General features: G+C 36.9%; 1 protein-coding gene and 2 long non-coding RNA genes across 6 annotated transcripts; 2 read left to right on the top strand and 1 right to left on the bottom strand.

Annotated features, from left to right (window-relative positions):
- Nucleotides 1–2740: 2740 nt before the first annotated feature.
- Nucleotides 2741–5125, top strand: LOC106161201 (uncharacterized). Its single transcript, XR_015335600.1, has 2 exons — nucleotides 2741–3154; nucleotides 3433–5125. It is a non-coding gene; the product is annotated as an uncharacterized LOC106161201 (long non-coding RNA).
- Nucleotides 5126–5373: 248 nt separating this feature from the next.
- Nucleotides 5374–14565, bottom strand: LOC106161200 (uncharacterized). Of its 4 annotated transcripts, none has more exons than XR_015335594.1 (7): nucleotides 13318–14565; nucleotides 12386–13020; nucleotides 9177–11174; nucleotides 8560–8645; nucleotides 8177–8340; nucleotides 7848–8004; nucleotides 5374–7068 (listed from the first exon to the last, which is right to left on the bottom strand). It is a non-coding gene; the product is annotated as an uncharacterized LOC106161200 (long non-coding RNA). The 4 variants fall into 4 exon arrangements; XR_015335595.1 differs by having other exon boundaries at nucleotides 7864–8004; nucleotides 8186–8340; nucleotides 13318–14561; XR_015335592.1 differs by having other exon boundaries at nucleotides 8186–8340; nucleotides 13318–14560.
- A 1214-nt stretch (nucleotides 14566–15779) lies between these two features.
- On the top strand, nucleotides 15780–21397 carry LOC106161199 (secreted frizzled-related protein 5). Its single transcript, XM_013538083.3, has 3 exons — nucleotides 15780–16743; nucleotides 18145–18225; nucleotides 19840–21397. Exons 1-3 carry the CDS (start codon nucleotides 16248–16250, stop codon nucleotides 20271–20273), a joined length of 1011 nt encoding a protein of 336 aa, XP_013393537.1. The 5' UTR covers nucleotides 15780–16247; the 3' UTR covers nucleotides 20274–21397.
- The last annotated feature ends 607 nt before the right edge of the window (nucleotides 21398–22004 follow it).

The following is a 22004-nucleotide window of genomic DNA, read 5'->3' as shown; positions in this document are numbered from 1 at the left end:
AGGCGATACCGCCTCCGAATATTGTACCACCAGCTGGAGCAAGCGCATTCGTATAGACCCCCACATACACAAAATAAGGGACACAGCCACCAGTTTTGTGCTTGACAAGCTGTAAAAATGCAATCAACAAGAATTTTTAAACTTTTGCAAAAAATATATATGGTACAATCAAATTTAAGTTCTTCGTAAGATAGGTCAAGGGTCAATTTCAAGGTCACAGTAAATTGCCAGTATATGACTTCCTATTCAAGTTCAAGAGTAACTATGGACCTATCTCTGCCAGTTTTGGAGACAAAAGGAAAGCAAAATTTGCAAAGTTCAGTTCATGGTGAAAAGTAGGTCAAAGGTCAATTTTAAGGTCACATTTAGATTGCCAGTATATGACTTTCTATTCAAGTTCAATAGTAACTATGGACCTATCTCTGCCAGTTTTGGAGATAAAAGGGAAGCAAAATTTGCAAAGTTCAGTTTATGGTGAAAAGTAGGTCAAAGGTCAATTTTAAGGTCACATTTAGATTGCCAGTATATGACTTTCTATTCAAGTTCAATAGTAACTACGGACCTATCTCAGCCAGTTTTGGAGATAAAAGAAAAGCAAAATTTGCAAAATTCAGTTCATGGTGTAAAGTAGGTCAAAGGTCAATTTCAAGGTCACATTTAGATTGCCAGTATATGACTTTCTATTCAAGTTCAATAGTAACTACGGACCTATCTCTGCCAGTTTTGGAGATAAAAGGGAAGCAAAATTTGCAAAGTTCAGTTCATGGTGAAAAGTAGGTCAAAGGTCAATTTCAAGGTCACAGTAAGATTGCCAGTATACGACTTCCTATTCAACTTCAATATTAACTATGGACCTATCTCTGCCAGTTTTGGAGATATAAGGGACTAAATGTTATAATTTTGGAGTTACCATAATGTGCCTTTAATTTCGTACAGAAAAAATTAATTAAAATAAAGAAAATGTCATTTTGGTCAAAATTCTTGAAATAAGAGGTGCTCTGAAGTTTCAGAAGTTCAAATTTGATGAAATAATGTCATTTTTGAACACAAGTTGTCTGCTTTGCCAAGCCTTATGTTTTATTTTTCCAGAGTTCAAAATTTATTATCCATTACCGTACTGCACATTTTGCTTTTACCACCAATATGTACTTTTTGATACAGCGTAACTCGAAAACCGTATGGAATACAAAAAAACCGAGACCACCTCCAGTGTTGGGCTTTACATGCTCTACAAAATGCAAAAAAGAATGGGTCTCTAGCATTAACGGTTCCCGAATTAGAGACAGTTTTCAGTTTCGGTATCTTATGGCCGCTACTCCCGTGAAAATGCACCGATTGACCCCAAATTCATGGAGATGAAAGATGACCTGAAGGGTAACACTTTCCAATAATATTATTGGTTTAGTCTGTGTAGTGTCTGAAAAACAGGGCAAAAAAAAATTTTTTCGTAAAAAATTTCATTTTTTTGAAAATTTTGGCCCATTTGACCTTGAAGTAAAGGTCTAAGGTCAAATCCAAGGGTATATTTGAAATCTACACATATGACTTTTGGAAAGCCGTCTATAGAAATTTTTCCCATAACTCCTTCCGTAGGGTAGATAATTAGCATTTAATTTTGCCATTTTTAGACAAGGGTGCATTGTAATGAGTGCCACACCCAGACCCCAATACCGACAAAGCCCAAATTTTACGTGGAACGAGTTGAGATTATAGGTGACCTAAATCCATGAGATGGGTACGGGGGCCCTTACCGTCTAGGAGGAGAAGCGGTAACGGTAGCCGTCCGGCGGAGCCGGCGGAGCCGGCGGAACGATCTAGACGGGACCGAAACCGTGTGTACCGCCAGCGCTAATGCTGGTGGTACAATAAACAGTTTACTGCCATTTTTATATGACCAATGAAGAAAATTGATGAGATGGGAAAAGTATCAATAGAACAGTGTTAAATGTCCAACTTCCTCCATTCTGAGATTCTGAACATAGTGGATGAATGCATCTGACAAACTGCAATGATATGAGTTTATTTCCATTTTTGACACTTTATTACACAATACACAATAACAAGTTTACCATCATTTTTACATAATCAGCTAAAAATGTTGTAAAGATGCAGGAAATATCAAACAAACACTTTTACATTTCTTATTAGTTCAATTATGAGACTGTTAACATGCCTAAGAATTGAATCTGAGGAATTGTGAAAAAACAGCATAACTCCTAAAATAATGGCCCGATTATACTGATTTTTGAACTCAACCTGCATTTTAGTAAGATTGACCACTCCTGTGAGTACAATGACAATTGGCCAATCTGTTTTTCTTATATTGTGTTTACGGTGTTGCATATATGCTGAAAAAAGTGAAAAAAAAGCATAACTTCCCTAAAAATTACCCGATCATGCTGATTTTCGAACTTGACCGGCGAATTATGAATATTCAACAGTTCTGTAGGTTTCAAACCAAAATGTAATACAGTTTTTCACTTATCGTGTTTACGGTGTTGCATATATGCTGAAAAAAGTGAAAAAAAGCATAACTTCCCTAAAAATGGCCCGATAATGCTGATTTTCGAACTTGACCGGCGTATTATGAATATTCATCAGTTCTGTAAGTTTCAAGCCAAAAGGTAAAATGGCAAGGAAAGTACATGGCGACGACGGCGACAGCGACAGCGACGACGGTGACGGCGACGACAGACGCAGATGATGGCTATATGTACAGACACATCTGTGTCTGTACATAATAAAAAGATTCATAAAGTATCTGATAGTTTGTACTTCATATTATATATCAGGTAACTTGATCAAAACAACAGTCCAAGTTGGTATATGTTTACTAAATATTTGTTTGAAATTTGTTGTTGAGCATGATGCATTGAACAATTATGCATGAATACTTTTATATTTTTTAGATTATAGTCATTTTCATTACATGAACAATGTAGTGGCTAGAATTCTATATCCCGTGTTTAAGGGAAAGTAATTACCATGTAATCTCACATACTGCATTTGGTGCAATTGCTATGTATTTGGTTGAGAAAATAATCTTTAGAAAAAAGAGATTCGTAAGTTGGGAGAGGTGCACACGTTCAGATTCACGGAGGACGCAACACTCGTACGTATGAAGAGAAAGTAGGAAAAAAGACAAATAAGTACAGTATGTATTTGCCCGGTCCTTTCTTAAAACTCATTTTATATATGTTGCTTGGTTACTAGACCTATTTTATAGCTCATTACGTAATTAGCATATAAATTTGCAAGTAATGTAAAGGCATTTTAAGAACACGTGTTATAATGCATGAATGTATTAGGCGTGGTTAACAAACAAACTTTGTCAGGCCTGATAGTTTACGTTTATTTTCTTTCCTTAGATATTGAGTATGTTTATCTCAGCTAGCTACATAATTTCATGAAGTTGTTTTATATTTATTACAGTGTCAGCAGACAAAGGTTATACGGTATTTTGTCATGTTTCACAAGTCGAGGCTAGACAAGTCTAGTGAGTAGCTAGTTTATGCATGTTATCATTTAATTTTGGAATTAATTTGTTTCTTCTTAACTTTGTTATGCACTTATAAAAGAAATTGATTTAATAATAGTGACATTCAGTCGTTATATAAGTAAGTCATATTGAAAAGGATCATGAAGTATAGATGTTAAGTATCTTTATTTATTATTATTTCAGAACGTATCTTGTAGTGGATCAATAAAGGCTCAAACAGACAACCTGCGTTTGTTAAGATATTGGACGCTACATGCAAAATTGATTGAATATTGCCTAACATTGTTACACTGTTCAAACTAATATGTTGCAATTCAAATTATTGTTTTTCTTTTGTTTTTATTCAAGAAAATAAACTAGTAAATAAGTTTATTTCAGATATGGACGATTTAGACATGCTAGATGAAGCCTGTTTTGTCCCCGATTATAATGACACGGATCTAGTGGAAGATACTACTGTCCTAATTGGTGAAGAGGGGGAGGAAGTTACCCACTCAAAGCGCAGGAAGAAACAGAGAAAAGAAGTTCAGTGTAGTTTGTCCCTGGTGTCCAGTACCAACTTGAGTGGACATCTTGGACGTCATGTGAAGTCTGTTTATTTGACGTGGTATATGACTCCAGGATTGGTGTGTTGGTGTTGTAGATCAATGGAAAAGGACAATTCATTTTTACGTAGATGCCACAGTGATGTTCATTCGTGTGGAACTGGTGAATTCGATGAAAAACTGTGGATCCAGTTGGTGAATGGATTTATATATTTTCTGATCTTGACACTAAATATGAGAAATATATGGGAACTGATGAACTATGTGCAAAGTGAGGGACTAACAAAATTACCAAATAAATGTTCCGAGGAGGACATTAATTTGGTGAAAATATATATTCATGGAAATGGTATGGAGCCTGAGCCTGAGATTCTGAATTCTTTGTTGACTTTGTTTCACTGGAGGACTTTGTATCATCTGTTACAAAAACTTTCATCAGAGGATCGTGAACTCAGTAGTCATTGGTATCGGCAAATGAAATTTACTTTGCTGCATGGATAAAAGATGAATAATATGATTTGACATTTCATACTGACAATGTTATCATTAATAATATTGTTTTACGCAAATTTGAATTAAAATTACTTTGTTTACTTTAAAGTTGTTTTAAAGTGAAAATGGATTTAAAAACTTTTTGATTTCCTAAGGATGGACATTATGCTGAGACATGGACTTGATTGATTTTTCTTGTGTTATTAATGTTGACTCTTGGCATAACAAGAATGAACTCTTTGCATTACTTGTTTATTTTAAATATAAAGTAAGATTTCAGTTGAATTATAATAATTGTTAGTTTAAAATTTTAAAGTAATGGTTTATATTGTAATAATAGGGGGAAGTTTTGTTTGTCAAAATGGGGGAGTGAGTGACGATGTAGTGTGCTCATTGCGATTGTTTTATATTGCTATCGTTAGATGTCTCTATAAGTAAAGTATAGTCTGGTGTGCAAGTTTGAATCTCTCCTGTGATTGGTAACACTGTTCATTGTACAAATCTGAACATGTATATAAGGTGTGACTTGAAATAAATCGCTCTCTTTGGGGTCTCTCTGACACTCACTGACAGCCTCTTACAGTTTTTCGGACTCTGTTATTGATGCTTACACCAAAGAGTATAGTGTACCTTCATAAAGCACTCGGCTACGAAGGCGTAACAATATGCAAATTACTGGACATAGGAAAAAAAATGCACACAATTCCTTATAGACCAGCTGCGAATAGGCAGGTTGAGAGATACAATACTTTATTCCAGGCTATAAGATGGTTTTTAAGTGGCTGTACTGATAATGTGGGATGTTTATTTACCTCTTTTAAATATAATTTACAATCCTCCAGATGAAGAATTTTATTAATCAAGAGTGGGGGAGGTGTGAAAATCCTCATTGGGGCCACATATAACACTATAAATACAATGGGAATCCCCTTAAGATGAAGGTAAAATAAATGTTTTTCTAAGGAATTCAGACGGATTTACTTTTTACAACATGAAATCAATAGAACATTTCTAATATAAACTTTCAAAAAGACACCAGAGAGCTAATGAAATAAAATCAACCAGACGGTAAACACCGGCAGGCTTTGTCAATTTCACCAACTTGTTCATTTCAAACAGCGCACTTTTCGCACATGCGCAGTTGTTTGAAGCCTGTGCTTGAAGGATTACATTATCCAGGAATGTTGGGTAAATAAACCATTAAAAATCTTCATCCAATTATGTACTGTTAATACTTTTTTAAATGAGTACATATCCTTATCCTTGATTTTTGTCTTTTCTCCACTGTTGGAGATTTCAAACATTCTATCAACAAACTATGTACCACAGGTTACTGTTGCAGGAATGAAAAAAAAGATCTAACTGCATTGTGTAGGCATAGCAGGTGTGAACCAATAGCTCCTTGGGTATTTTGAAATGAGGATGGTGGTGGAGAATAAAAAGTCAACCTGATATATTTCCCATTTGTCACCTTCAAATTAGAAATTAGGGCTACTCACTGATGAATGTCAAACAGAAACACTACATTTAAAATTTGTAAGGAAGTCCTTGAAGTAAACAGTATTATGCCCAACTGTCTAAAAGATGACTATCAGAAACATTCAATGACATTGACAACTTCTATGATAACTATGCAGGCTTGTACAAACTGGATATTCAAGATTTCCTGTTTGCACAACATTGTACAACTTGTTGCTTTTATTATTAAAGTGATAATAACTCTTCGTTTCGGCCAAAAAATGAATTTTCCTGGAGTAAACAACAATTTTCCCATACTTACCAATGGTTAATGAATCCATTTTTACATTCAAAGTTAGTCCCTGGTTTTTTTCTAAAAAGTTTGGTTTTTTGTTAAAATCTCTTAAGAGATTTTAACAGAGTATAGCCATCAATGGAGGTCACGTGGTCTAAAGACAAGCTCAGATATCAGAATAATAGCTATAACAGCCGTTTTTGTGGGAAAACAGAATATATTATATTTTTATGAGTCACTCACAATGTTTTTATTGTGAAATACAGATTTCATACGAAGAGTTATTATCCCTTTAACTGATTTGGCAAAAATACTATTATATAACTAAATAAAAGTATATGCTCAACATCAAATGTAAATCTTTATAGAACACAAACAAAAAAAACTAACTTTCCATTCCATAAAATCAGCTTGTCCACTTTGTGTGGGTCACTAGTAGGCATCTGCTTTACAAAGCAAAAAACCAACCCATTACACCCAAAAACATTTTGCCATTCAAACAAACATGCAACCTGAAATCATTTACTGTAAAAGTATCCGATATCTGAAAACACACCTCCTGTATGGGAAGTTAACAACAAATTACCGCTTTCAATCTGAAGCCCAGTGCCAATTCTTTTTCACATACTTTGGCTGGTTCTGGAGGTCCTCCTTCTCACCTTTCAGTAGTTTTCTTGGTCAAACAGGCCCCATTATCTGTTTGCCGATTCAGAAAATGCAGTCCTTAGGGAGCCACCTCAACCAAAAATAACATCAGCACCAAATGTCATTCTGCACAACTGAAAAGAATCGGATACAATTTGTCTAGCTCTTTGTAATAAAAACAACTCTTTTTTATTTAAAACAAATATATATTTAAATCAGTATTGTCTTCAATAACTTGACTAAAAAGTTCTAAAACATTGTTATTTTTGATTATTACAAAAAAAAAACGTAGATGCTAAGGAAAATATTTTAACCAAATATTGATGGGTAATGCACACACCATTCATTACTTTTTTACATGCACTGAATATTTTCTCACTACATTACATAGTGCTTTAATAATTGAAAAATAATATTTGGTTGAGTATATATCATCATAAAATATAGCTAGTGTCCAAAAGATCACTTCTAAAGCACTCATATATGAAAATCTAACAAAAATGAAAAATCATGCAATGTTAAAATTACCTCCACCTCTCTTAAAGATGCATACAAAGTCAATTTTTGTCACAAAAACCAACCAAATGCCAGCATATAGTTTCAAGTAGTATAACTAAGAGAATTACCAAAAGGCATTGTTTAATTTTACCCGAAAATGATGTTTGAAGGGATTTTTCTGCTGGCATTCTAAGCTGTATGTCAATGGGGCAGGAAAGTAGGTCATGAAAGTAGGTTAAATTTACAATCAAAAATTTAAAGAAAGGAGCAGTCTGAGGTTCTTTTATGGCTGATCGAGTGATCTATTCAGTTTATCCTTTGGCATGTCGAATTTGAGTCAGATAAGAATCTAGTAGAAGTGGTTTACATGTGTTACTGGGAATCCACGCTCCACCAATGCTCGGTTTGTATGTACCTTAAACTGTTCTCACCAGTTTTTGATAATTTCGTCAACATCACATGGATGCAGAAAGTCCAGATTAACTGATATCTGCCCAAACCCAATCCTCTAATGCAAACTGAACACCTGGGGATAGACTGCAAAGCTTGTTCTCACAAGGAAAATCTGTTTACTAGAAAAAATATAAACTAGTTTACATAATTGTGATCATCTATGATGCATTATCTCAATGTATTTCATAAACTCAATTATAACTGACTGATATATTACAACATTCGTTGCCTTCAACACTGTCAAGCACTAGACAAATGACAAAGTTTTATAGTTTTAACACAAAAAATTACCTTTCATACCTTGTTAGAGCAGTTCAGCTGACATCTGACATTTCTTGGATAAAAGATACAAATGCAGCAAGAGAAAAAATCTAACTGTAAGAGAGTTTGAATCCATTGCAGTACAACTGCCCCCAGTCTTGATCATTACCATCATCATTAAGATGCTGCATGTCCTGGAAATTATTAATTACAAAGTGCACCAGGGTGTCAAATAATATTTCAGTAATCATCTCAGATAGGTAACTATTTTCTTACATTTTAATATTTGATAAAAATATAAAATGAAGGAAAGCCTTAAAATTTTAAAAACTCAAAAAGAGGGATAGACAGACACACAGGAAGTTTGACTGATCTAGACACAACAAATTAATTTAAATAAAAACAAAACCAACCTTATCCGTACCCTGAATGCACATCCTACAGAAGGTCATCAATACATAAAAATGTGATTTGGTGTGCCTGCAAGCATTAAGTTTTACTAAAAAAAAACAAATATTACAGTTGGCAAGTTTCCTTCATTCTGTTTTGTAACTTCATTGTATGCACTGAATATTTAAGGGATAATAACTTTCCGTATGAGATCTATATTTCACATTCCATATGTGAAACTGAACAGGAACACAGTCGTAAGTATAATTATGCTTTTTTCAAAGTTTACAAGTTTCTTAAAATTTAATTGAAAACATTGCTACAATGCAAAGTACAACTACTGGTATAAAATTAAAAACCACAATACAAGTTCTAAAATTACCACCACTGACCAAAATAAATCGAGCCAGAATAAATTACACAGCCCAGCCTACTTTCACTTCTGTTTGTATATTGGCGCGTTACCACTTGGGCTGCGGAGCAGTCTCGTTTTCAGATATGTTACATGATGGATTAGAAATTTCTTTATACCCATTTCAGTTCACGCCCGAACTCCAAAGGCTTGCACAAAAACCTAATTTTGCAATCGTTTAACTTCACAGTGGCATACTTCAAGCCAATGCATATTATATACACCCACCTTTTTTTTTAAGTTACAAGTGGTGAAAATTGATATGGCGTGTCACATGCGGACCGTCGCATGATACCCTCAAACTGGAAAAAACGTTTTTATCAGTCAGCAGCTCATCTGACAATTACTCTCACATACAATATTTGCACAGTTTGATGACTGTGTCGTATTTTAAAAAGAGAGTGTCTCAGGTCAAAATACAATGAAGCTGCAATACACCCAACGGCCCTGTAACTCATTGTCCACTGACCACCTCTCACATTCCACACTAACGATAAAGGGATCTACACTGACGATAGAGGGAGTACTTTCGCAATGCCAAGATAAGCATCCAGATTTTTCATGTCTGTAGCAGCCCCATTGCAACAGCGTGACTGCAACCCGTTCAGTTTCACATATGGAATGTGAAAAAAAAACTATCCAGTAAACCATCAGATTTAGCGCAATTTACATGTAATTCCGTTCGTAAAGATAAAATCCCATTCATGAAATTTAGGCTTGGTTTGAAAAAAAAATGTGTTTGGCGGCAACAAAATAATGAAAGATGTACAGTTTTGATATTCGTCTTCACCTGTACATCGTCAAATCCACCTTGGTCCTAATCATCTATCGATTATCTATCCATTAATAACAGTATGCAAAGACCAATTCCCTAAAACGCACATCAATCGAAACAAAATTAAGTAACGTCTATGAATGCTCTAAAATAGGACTTTTTTTAATACCGATGGAATTTAAATGCTTTAAAAATGCCATGTCTAATAAGTTAAAGGGGCCTGGCGTTGATCAATCACAAAACTTGGTTAAATTTTCGAAGAAAAATAGCCGTTTTTATATTTTATTTTATTTTTTTATATTATTTATTTTTAGCGTGCGACTTGCCTTTATTTAAAGAACTGACTATTGACCAAAATATGAAAAAAAAACAGAAGAGAGAAGAAGAAAATGATTTGGCTCCAATATCAAAGGGAGGACAAACATACGGTTTCATCTTTATATTGATATTATATTTATTTTAGAAAGTATTGTTTTGAATCAAACATTTTGTGTTTATAATCACCACTTTTTGCATCTAAAGTCTGGATAAAATTAAGAATGTATTAGGAAGGTAATAGTATACAATATCGATATTAGTGCATGTGCAATGTCAATTCGATTGCAGCAGAGAAGCAAACATATCTAAGCTTCATACACCAAGTATGAAGATCGGACCTCTGACGAAAACAAACGAAAAGTCTTCCGAAGGTGAGCGCACGTGAAGATATGCAGCGATGCAGGGGTTTAACGCCTCGCCTGCCATGAAGTAAACCAACATAATATTTTTCGACACACCAGCGAATCGTGGTTTCGGCAAATCAATTAGCAAAAAATGACGGTCGTACTTCCCGTGTGTTGTATTACTTAAACGCACTTGGTGGGTGTCTTTTTTCTGTCGAATTTGTGAACAAATTCGCCCTCTCACCCGAGGTAGTTTGCTTTGTGAAATGGACCTGAGAAGAAGTCATGAGCGCGTTGTCGTACCAGGTGTTCTGTTACTGTGAAGCACTTAGTAGGAGAGGTGCGCCTTAACTCCCAAAGGGAAACAATCTGTACAGACTGGCTACAGTTTCTCTCGATCCTTTTTATGTGTGTAATTAAGGTGTCTCTAGCACGGGATCTTAAAGCACTATTTTTTTGCACAGAGTCATGTGGTAGTTCAATGAGGGCTTTGTGAACTGAGGCCCCACCCAGCTACAGGTTAATTCAGTTCGTTGTAAGATAAAATTGAAAAAGCAGCGATTTCATTACACCCACTTGCCATGCAATCTCTTATCAGCATAATGAGTGGTTGGGAGTAGGTCTATTAAGTTGGGGGTGACACAGGCCGCCCGTCGTTTGATTGAAATCAAATCGAAGACTTCCTAGAACTCGTGTTCTAATACTCTTATTTGGCCCCCATGGTAAGATCGGACCAACTTCGTTCCTAATCGCACTCCTTCGATCTTTTACGATTCTCCAAACGATGCACTGAAGAATAGAGAGAGAAAGAAAATGAAAGAGAATATATTTGAATACTGAGTTTGGCACTGTGTGTGAGGTTTTGCTATCTGTTAGCGCCTTGTAAACCAAAGCTCGACGATAAAGATTCCCTCACGCAGCCTAATCCCCACCAACTGATTATTTTGCTTCGGATAAAACGCAAGCGTTTCTTCGGTTAAGATGGAGGGATTAATAGCTTTAGTGTTCGTATATCTTTTTAACAACGAACTTAAGTGTTCTAAAATTTCACCATATTCATCCGTGAGAAACCGAATCAGCTGTCATTGTCAACAAATTGCAGCTCTTTGTGAAACCTGACGCAAACGCCGAAAAAGAAGAGGCCAGGGAACAAAAACGCGAGCTTCTCAACTCTGAGCTTTTCAATAAATCATGAATATTTGATCCTGCCAAAATTAACTGAACAAGAAGGATATTTGATTCCACTGGTTTCTTGAGCGGGGTTCAGTTTTAAGTGCATGTCTTGGGACACATGGTTCGATGAGAACACATCAGCTAGCAAAGAGCCTAGGGTGTATTCTTTGTCAAATGATATATTGCCAGACCCGTTGCAGCTATGATAAAACATATTCGTCTGATATTAATATCGATGTCATTCAGAAAAAAGGTTGAGTCCTCCGCTAGTCATAGTCTTATATAAATGCAATGAAGAATAAACCATCATCCAAGGATCCAAGATTCAGCAAAATAGGTTGAAGTTGAAACCTCATAAAAAGAACGAACGAGAAAAGAAATCCATAGTCGTGGTCTACCGTGTAAAAACTAACATAATTTCTTTAGAATTTAGCAAAAGAAAAAATTGTCGATAAGTAAAAAGTACCAGGATACAAAGGAGCGGTACCTTGCGTGTGCTGTCAAACTTTTTTAATTAATGTACATACTTCATAGACCTGTGTAAATTTGACCGCAAAGGCAGAATGAGTAACCGTCTTTATGCGTATGTACCTGTGCACCATAGGCCTAACCATGATATAAGAATTTAGATGTAATAATGATTCACTCAAAGGAGGGCAAAAATGTCTTTATCATTTCAACGAGACAAGTTGGTGATACTGTAGTATTAATATGTCGCTCATATATAGTCATACATAGAATAAGATGTATGTAATAAATTCTGGATAACAGATCTATTGATTGTGATATATGAAAATGTAACATACTTGCAAAGTGGAAAAAATTACCTGGCCCCTCTTCGTTCTGAGTATGTTTTAGTATTTGTCGTCCGTGGTCTCATTAATTTAGCAGACAAAATATGAACTCGCAATCGGTTTCTCCTTAATCGGTTGTAATCGCTTTTTGTTATTACTTGTCAGCTATAAAGTCTAACGTCAGCCAGAGCTTTATTCACCTAAAGTATACAGTTTACGTAAAACACACATCAAACCCGTTTTTGAAGGACTCAAACAACTTCTGGTCTTATGTTCAATTTGACATTTCGTATTTCAACCAGGGAGTCGAGTTATGTAAACTCAGAGAAGATGACTGCCACGGGGAAACGCTTGCTACAAACCATCTGTTCAAAAAATGACAAACAACAGAGGGATGTATGTGTGTAATCCCCAACTTACGCGAAGTTCGCGGCGATCGTCATGTAGTTGAAAAGCACTGAGTGGAACATAGTCAAGTGTGGAATAGCCTGGCTACATGGCTGACTACCTTGTTTAGTATCATTCGACTCTCAATTAGTGTCATTGATAATTATCAGTTCTGGATGGCAGAACTGTGTTGAACACCTGGGTGAGTGGCATGATGATCACCATCTGCTGTGTCTGACGTGTACTACTGGGACGAGACGAGTGCTTCTCACGGCGATAACCTAGATTTACATGTAAAATCTAAGTAAAAAAATACACCTTGGGATTTGATGAACTGCGGTCAGTTAAATACGTAGAACGAAAATTGTTTTAAGACGCAGACAAAAAGGAAATCTCTTGCGAGTGAAAGAATTTATTTTCCCTTTCTCAAAGCACGCCCTGTGTTGTTTCGTGTCCTCATACATTAAATCATTAAGGTAATTAATCTACGCTACAAACATCGCCAAACCAATCCATTTGTTCAAGTCATGTATTCAAGACACGTCTGCTTGTATGGTTACAAACCCTGAGTTACTTACTGACACAGCTCTGGCATGTTTCCGTGTTCTTTATTCTTTATCTCAAGAATGGATCACGTATTGTTTATGTTCTACTAAATTACGGCTAACGCACCTCAGTGGGTATTGTGGAAATTGGCAGTAGTTTTATTTGTGAGGTTTTAGGATTATTGACCCCGTGTATACAAGTTCAGTCTATTTTCATAAAGGGGATAGGTGATAGAAGTCTACCTGAGGAAGTACGCTGTAGACGTTTAAACGGCACCTTTCACTGAACTGTTGACTTAGATGCGTCAAGAAGTTATAATGAGAAGGAGTAGAAACGGGACATCAATTATCTCTCTCGTCCAATCAGATCGCAGCATTCTTTTCAAAGCGGCGTCCTTTGAAATTCGATCCTCGTAACTGGTCTAATCCTCCGCTCGCCTCCGCGTGACTCAAGACGGAGAAGCTGAACCAGTGCGTATACGTCTTGAGTTATTCATGTTTAATGCGAATATTTGGAAGTTATACTTAGAAAAACGCCAAGTCGAGCGATATAAAGGTGAGTGAGAGTTGATAATCTGCTTTGAGCATTGTTTTATGTTCATACGGTGGCTGTCAGTCAAATTTGTCAGTGCAGAAAGCAGCGTTAGCTCGAAGATCTGAGGCCGATTCAGCGGGACCTCCATGTTTAGGACTTTTTTCTTCTTAAGTGCGTGATGAATGCACATAATTTATGTTTTTCTGGTTAGTTAAGCACGTGCATCATTGCAATACATCACTTTGGTATTAAATGAATCAATCCTTTAGATGAAAAACATCGTTTCAAATAGACAACTTTTCATCGGACTTTTTCAAAATGGCGGGTCACAAGAGACAGTTGGGTGACAGTTTGGGACAATTTTTGGTCATTTTAACGTGATGTATGCATATAATTTATGTTTTTCTGGTTAGTTAAGCACGTGCACCATTACGATACATCATTGTGATATTAAATGAGTCAATCCTTTAGATGAAAAACATCGTTTCAAATAGACAACTTTTCATCCGACTTTTTCAAAATGGCGGGTCCCTAAATTGGTTAGAGACAGTTGGGTGACAGTTTGGGACAATTTTTGGTAATTTTAACGTGGTGTATGCAGATAATTTATGTTTTTCTGGTTAGTTAAGGACGTGCATCATTACAATACTTCACTTTGGTATTAAATGAATCAATCCTTTAGATGAAAAATAAACAACTTTTCATGGGACTTTTTCAAAATGGTGGATCCAAAATTTGATGACAGGGAACTCTCGGAATTTTTTTCAATTTTTTTTTGCAATATGATGTTTGCAGAGTTTCGTTTAGGATATAGAGTTATATTTTGTAATGAATTCCGCACTTACTATTTTCAGGTTGAAGAGAATGCAGGTGAAAGATCTTTAGTTTTGCTGGCAAAATGATTGTTTCCAGCAGCAACTTGATGAGGCACAAGGCTCTGTTTTCTTACCACCACTAATATTAAACTATAGTGCACAAGAGGTGCAAGTTTTAAAAGGGAATTTAGTGGTCCAAGTTTTAAAAGGGAATTTTGTGTTCACTGGCTAATTGTCTAAAGTATAAAATAAAATAATCACCACATCAAAATAAAAACTAACCATTTTTGTATTGCTTTAATCACTGTTGGGTGTAACAATATTGATATATTTTCATTGCTGGTACTTTGTTTTAGATATTATACAAGTTGCTCGAATGTTGAAATAAAGCAATATCAATCAATAAAAATATTTCTTTGATTTTTTTCTTCTAATGAATTTAAACTATCAGTCTATTATTAGTTGGCCTCATGTAATAGACAAAGATATAAACAAAAATATGTATTAATGAAATTTTATTTAGAATCGTACTAAGTGCAATAACTTTTCATTTCCCCAATTTTTCTGTTTAAGCTTTACCTGGTATATAAGCAATAATGTGCCAAAAAAGAAAGAAACGAGGCTGGCATACGGAAATTGCAAATACTACTGTTTTGTGTACACGGCTGTGAATTGAATGTGTCATTCCTAGATGAAGGTAAATTTCCTTTACACGCCTTTACACGACAAAAATAATTTAAAATAAATATGAGACTTCTACAGGTGCAAATTTTAGGTTGAAGGTGGGTTTGTGAAATTGTTCTCATACATTCTTGATGTGAAACTAATTTTTGTATGACTGATCGGCTCTAGATCAAATGAAGGTGTATCTCGTATGATTTGAGTTTTATTTCCCGAAATGGTTGCTTCCAGGCTTGAAATCTCTCTCTACACCTTTCTGTAATCCCACCATGTTTTCTCTGTGAGATTATTAGAGACTTCGCGAGGCTTTATCCCAATTGGCTGAAGCAACCCACGTGAATGGTCTTATGAATATGTATTAGGCACAAGCTCTCCCTCAGACCACAAGCTGCGTAATTATTAGGATTAAGCCCGTTACGAGGATAAGATGAAAGGAAACCCCTTGTTTCTACTCCTTCTCATTATAACTTCTTGGATGCGTTTAGCAGCTCATCTTTTTCCTACGAGTTTTAATCGCCGTCTCTGTTTTAAAGACATCTCCCACGATAATGTCTTTTTAACCTGTACTTTTACCTGGCTCAATCGAGGTTACGGGTTCGGTCACAGAGGTAGCTAAACCATTGTTTGTTGAGTAAACGTGATCGATGATTTTCCACTCCGGCTAATCGCGTAAACTCTACTAGACGTCTGTGCGGGCTGTGATTGACTTCTCAGCGTTTGATTGACAGCTACAAGCCGCGGCGCGGATTGGAGGAATTAAAAGCTTGCGTCGCCCTTAGGTAGTGAGAGCAAAAGCTCGCTTCAGAACAGATACATCAGAAGTCTGCGACTGGTGGGGAACTATACCAAACACAGTCCGGGAATTTCATCAATGGATTTGTAGCTGAACGCTGGACTTGTAAAACCGGGAGCTTACTACAATCACGGACAATATGGAGATACAACAAGGTGCATTGTGTGTTATTTTTCTGATGGTTTTCTCCTTAACGGGTCCAGTTTTCTCAGCACCACCACTCAACGATTGGGGCACGGAGTGGGCCTTTCTGAGTGGGAGAGCACATCAACCAAAATGCATCGACATTCCGCAGAATCTTTCCCTGTGTCAGAACATAGGTTACAGCCAGATGCGACTGCCCAATCTTCTGGACCACGATACGTTGTCTGAGGTGAAGCAGCAGGCAGGTTCCTGGGTGCCACTCTTGGGGATTCAGTGTCATCCCGACACCAAATTATTCCTGTGCTCCTTGTTTTCACCCGTCTGTCTGGACCGACCGATCTGGCCGTGTCGTTCCCTGTGTGAGGCTGTGAAAAAGGGCTGTGCGGAGAGTATGTTAACTCACGGCTTTCATTGGCCTGAGATGGTGCGCTGTGACAAGTTCCCTTTGGACAACGATCTGTGTATTACGACGCAAAATAAAAAGCAACAAGGTAAAAAAAAATAGATACCATATTATTGTAATTCTCTTCTGTCTAAACTTCGAATAGGTTTATGGCCTAGCTTTCTCAGTCCATTGTGTTGTTTAAAGCATTTTGTAATAGTTTTGCATGATTAAAACGGAATTCTTTGGGTAATTTTCAACATTTTGCATATACTAATTTTTAATTGTTCATTCGCAAAGCTATTTTTGAGAATTTGTAGTAGTGCTGCTACTCCTGTTACTGCATTGCTTTAACTTTTATCTCCCATGCTACAATGAGCGTGCCTGCAAGCAATAACAGGAGAAGTAATTTAGAATTACACGTCTCTTGTGCCGCACCGAATTAGCTGCGTCCTTTTTGCCAGTGTGGCTTTTTTGCCAGTCTACTTCTCACTCCTGTAATAAACAACCTTCATTCAGTATGCAGCGCAACGTCTCTTTGCATACTGCTCCTTGACAGCTATTCAATCAAACGGCGTAGTGAAAACATTAAAGTCGAGAGGAAGTTTTATTCAAGTGTAGAAGATATATTTGGATACATAAACAAGAAAAAATGCCAGAGCAACACAACTCATTCCACATACCATTGCAATTGTGAATTTTTTTACTTGCAATTGAATCTTCACTTATACAATATTTCATTCCATTAAAAGGGAAGCATGATCGAAATTTCATTATTCTAGTCCCGTAAACGAATTACTGAATATCTAAATACCTTAACGTCACTTCTCTTTAACACTAATTTGTTTGTTAAGCCAAACCTGTACTTGTACACATTCGGTGAGCAAAATCCACAACTCCCACACAACTGTATGTAAGTGTGTATTTTCCAATTATTTTCCTCATTCAAGAAACATAAACAGTGGAGGGTATGAGTGTGACCCCACTAACACCGATTTTGGCAGATGAAAGAACGCAGAACGATTCATAAAAGAGGTAATGCTGTGGAAAAATAAATATTTTAAAGACTTTCAGTTCCACGACTTGATATGATTTATCGCGATGCCGGAATTGCATCTTTTAGCACGGCGGCTCATGTGAATTTGAGCTGGGCGTAAAGTCATTATTTATGATCACTTTGTATTGTTTCCATAAACGAAAAACCACACCGCATTTTTGCTTTTAGTAGCCTCAAAAATGATTCGAAAAACATTGTTTATGTGACACTAATAGGCCACGTCTTCTGCTGTCAGTCCTTAAGGTGTTGCCACTGATGGGCCGTGAGGTGCAATAAATACCCAGACTACCTCAGCTGCCTGGATGAATGGATGAATTTCAACAAGGGGAGGTGCAGTGATAATCATCCCATTAAAGATGCGGCAACAACCTTCTCATTTTACTAGAATTAGCCCCTTTTATGTTTTCGCACCTTGGTACAAAGCGGAGTAACTGATGCCATTTTTCATTGCAGTGGACAATAACGTTTGCGAGGCCTGTCGGCAGCCAGACACATTTGAGGGGCTGATTCACAACTTCTGCCGTTCTGAGTTCGGTAAGTGCCTTATTAGTTTCAATTAGGGGTGCTGCATGTCCCCAGGCTGCCTGTCTGGCACATTTGATCATCAAATTTCACGACAATATAACAAGATTGTTCAAAATGTTTCAGCCAGGCCTCTATTTGGTGTGAGTTTTCTGTGGTTGAATGAGCAAGGGTCTTGAACTCGACATTAAAAAAATTTTTAGAAGAATTTTTGACCGCATCGGACCTTTTTATAGTGCTTTTCAAGACGTGCAATAATTATTCCTGTAATGCACTGGTGTAAACCCTTGAAAGGTGACACTTCAATAGAGAACGAGAAGATTGGGAGATAATAACTGTGGGCTTTTGTGAGGGAAATGGACAGAGACAAACCCCAAGTTAAATTTCAAAAGAAATTGCATAAGGAGCGTGCAGCGACCGCTTGGGGTCCAGGTCTTCATGGGGGTGGGAAATTTTGGCACTTAAAGTTAAAATCACGTAGTTCTGCACTTGAGTACAGAAAATAGCCGAAAGCAAACTTTGATACTTTGCCAGAAGCCATGTTGGGTTAAAAGCCACGGACTGCTGGGTCTGTTTATTTTATCTCCACTTAATCTTTCTACCTGGTGCAAGAAAAGTTTCCTCTATGTAAAGCATATCTTGCTCAGGGCTCAAAGCTCACACATCTAAAACCCTGCTGATACACGAAACCAAAATCTCTCATATCAAGCAGGTGTATTTTACATGGTTTATCGCCTTGCTTGTTGTTCGGTTTTTTTTTTTTTTTTTTTTTTTTTTTTTTTTTTTTTTTTTTTTTTTTGTGTGTGTGTGTGTGTATCTATTTGTTCACATTGGTCAATATTTCTCGTCATCTGCATCATCTGTGTGCTACGGTGATAGATTTTATTTGCACTAAGCAGATAGGGATGGGACCTTTGAGTAAATGAGAAAACAGATTTTACTAGTAATATTGTGAAAGGATGGCATGCCACTTTCGTTATCTAGCAAAGAAGGCCATGCTATTTCCCCATGATATATTTATATGGATTTCAAAGTAACGCACAGTACTCGTCTAAAATGTAAGAATACGTGGCCTGATATCCGTGTTGTGAGCTTGTTCTTCCTGTTCAGGACGTAGTGACCTAAACCTACAGGGATATGTGCAAGCTTGAACGTGGAAGTGAGCCGGACTTTGATGTTTGGTGTACTCTCAACCAGAGGCCAGCTGAGTGATGACCCCATTTCTGATATCTTTTGCCAAAATTTCCACAGTACGAAAATGTGTACAAAATTAGCCAGATAATATCTGTAAATATCCAGTACACAAATCTCTCTGTGGTCCTGGTAGAGGGTATATGTGTGTGTGTGTGTGTGTGTGTGTGTGTGTCTGGGAGGGGTAAAAGTACATGTGATTTTTTTTAGAAGGGGTGTTATTGTTTATCATTTTATGTTTATTATTTTGTCTCCCCTGCTGTACTGTTGTGGGTCATTTTTTGAAAGATGAAACAGTGTTGATTTTCAAAACTTTTTACAACAATGTGCTGTCCTTTTAATACGACATGATCATGCAAGTCTCTGCTATTGAAACGTAAGTTTATTAACGTATTTTATGTGAATAACTACGAGCACGTGTTCCTCTTTTTCCAGTGATAAAAGTGAGGATGCGCAAATCTGTCACCAAGAATGCTGATACCAAACTCATGATATCCAAGAAGAAATTGAAAATTTTGAAGAGAGACAGCCCAATAGATAAGAAAGAATTTAAACGTCTTAGCATGTACATCGAAAATGGAGCGAACTGCAAGTGTGATCGCCTGAAACAGCAACAGAAGAAGGCGGAAAATTACATCGTTATGGGGAGGAAAATTCAGGACAAATTGGTGGTCACGTATTTGCTGCCCTGGCCGAGAAAATCACAAGATTTTAAGAAAGCCACAAGAGCCATGCGTAAATCGGACATTTGTCAAAGCGGAATGGACGTTATTAGCGCTGGCATGGACTCGACCAGCAGGTTAAGCAAGGAAGAACCAGCGAGGCGAAAGAGAAATAGAGATAAAAACAGAAAGAAGTCAAAAGAATAAAGGGAAGGTCGATATGTTTTTATCAAAGAAAACTCCATGCCAAATCCCTTCTTTATTATGCAAATGAAACAGCGAGAGTGATAACCGGTTACTGTTAAAAAGTGTTTATAAATAAGAACAATGTTCATAACAAGGTGTGTCAGTGCGTGAAACAATGAATGGCAACTGTTTAATGTGTTGAAAATGAATAATGAAATAAAGATGGTGGAAAATAATAAAAGTGCAAAAATATGTAATTAATGTTGAAGGAATGTGTTGAACCTAGACATGTATTATGGTCGTCTATCCCCGTATTAGAATAATAGACGTATATCATACTTAGTAGAACACTCCGATCTCTGCGTGTGTGTGACAGCCGTCAATCCTGGCGGCCCTTACTTCCTAGGATCAATATTTACCCGAGTCCGGTGACAGGTGACATTTTTACCTGCGACGCTCTTTCTCAATGGGTTTAAGTTGCAAAACAAATGAAGTGACAGCTACGGAGCTGTTTATTCAACAGCCTCTGCAAATTGAACAGACAGAGCGTTGTAAGAGGAACAGACTAGAAATTTCGACCTCCGTTATAGACTGCTTTCCTAAATTAGCCCTTCACTGCTTCCTGTGTGTTTTGACCGGGGGTAAGGCCAGTATAATGTCTTTGTTATTGTTGAACATTTAGTTATTGTATTCTGTTGAATTGGTGTTGCTTTTAATGAACTTTATATATATTTATTTTAGAACCATTTGTACAGTATTACTCTCCTGGTATGACGTAAGGGTTTTCGTTACAGATTTAGTTCCTATAGCTATCCAACATAGGCTTCTGGGAGGTTAGAGACGCTGCATTTTCGAGAACATGGAGCCTGTACTTTCTTTTTTTAGATAAAACAATCCAATGTAAATGGTATATTAGATACGTAGAAAACAATTTAAATGTCTGAAATTGCGGAACATTCAGAGAAAGGAATTTATGATTAAATAACAAAAGTGAAAAAGATGTGGTCTAGGCTTAACGATGTTACTTAGATGAATTGAGTGTCCGTTCTCAAACTACGTAGAAATTCGATATGCGTTAGAGGCAGAGCTGTAAATATGCTGTAAATGTTTTGTATTAAGAAATAAAGTCGAGATTTGATCGGAAATGCTGTTATGATACTAGTGCTGATGCTCCAGGTTTTTGTTATCGGTGGGAGGGTTACGCAAGTGTGGAAGTAAAATCGCTCTTCTATATACATACATTTAACGTTTGAAGGGAAGCTGAAACGGGAGATCGTGCTTTCTATGTCAAACATTTCTAGATAAAACAAGGCACGTTTTCAGGTTGGATGCGTACCGGTACCTTAAGCCCCCTTTACACTGGACGGCGTACTTTCTGCGTCCTTTTTGCGACCATGAAACTGGCATCGCTGTGGTCGTAAAAAGGAGGCCCAAGCATCCCTTTGGTTTTAGGATCTATTCCCATAGATTTTAGATCGATCTATCCCCGCGGGGAGTCTCACTAGATTACTTTCAGATAATCCGACTTAAATGTCCGTCCCGCCTACTACAAGCTCTAAGGGGGTAATTAACTTTCGTGTCCTCCCGGCTGACAGCTATTTAGCGTGAACCCCCAGGGAGTTAGGTCGATCTAAAGTAGGTCGATCTAATGTATGGAAATGGGGTGTTAGAATGAATGCGCAATGATCGGCCTGTTATCGGCATGTAAATTATTATTATTTTTTTCACTCTCAAACAGGACCATACTACGGG

This window comes from Lingula anatina, chromosome 1, assembly GCF_051362555.1.
Source record: "Lingula anatina isolate TDL-2025a chromosome 1, LinAna3.0, whole genome shotgun sequence".
In the NCBI taxonomy this organism is placed as follows: Eukaryota; Metazoa; Brachiopoda; class Lingulata; order Lingulida; family Lingulidae; genus Lingula; species Lingula anatina.
The sequence above is the reverse complement of the archived record's forward strand: the minus strand, read 5'-3'. Positions and strand labels throughout refer to the sequence as shown.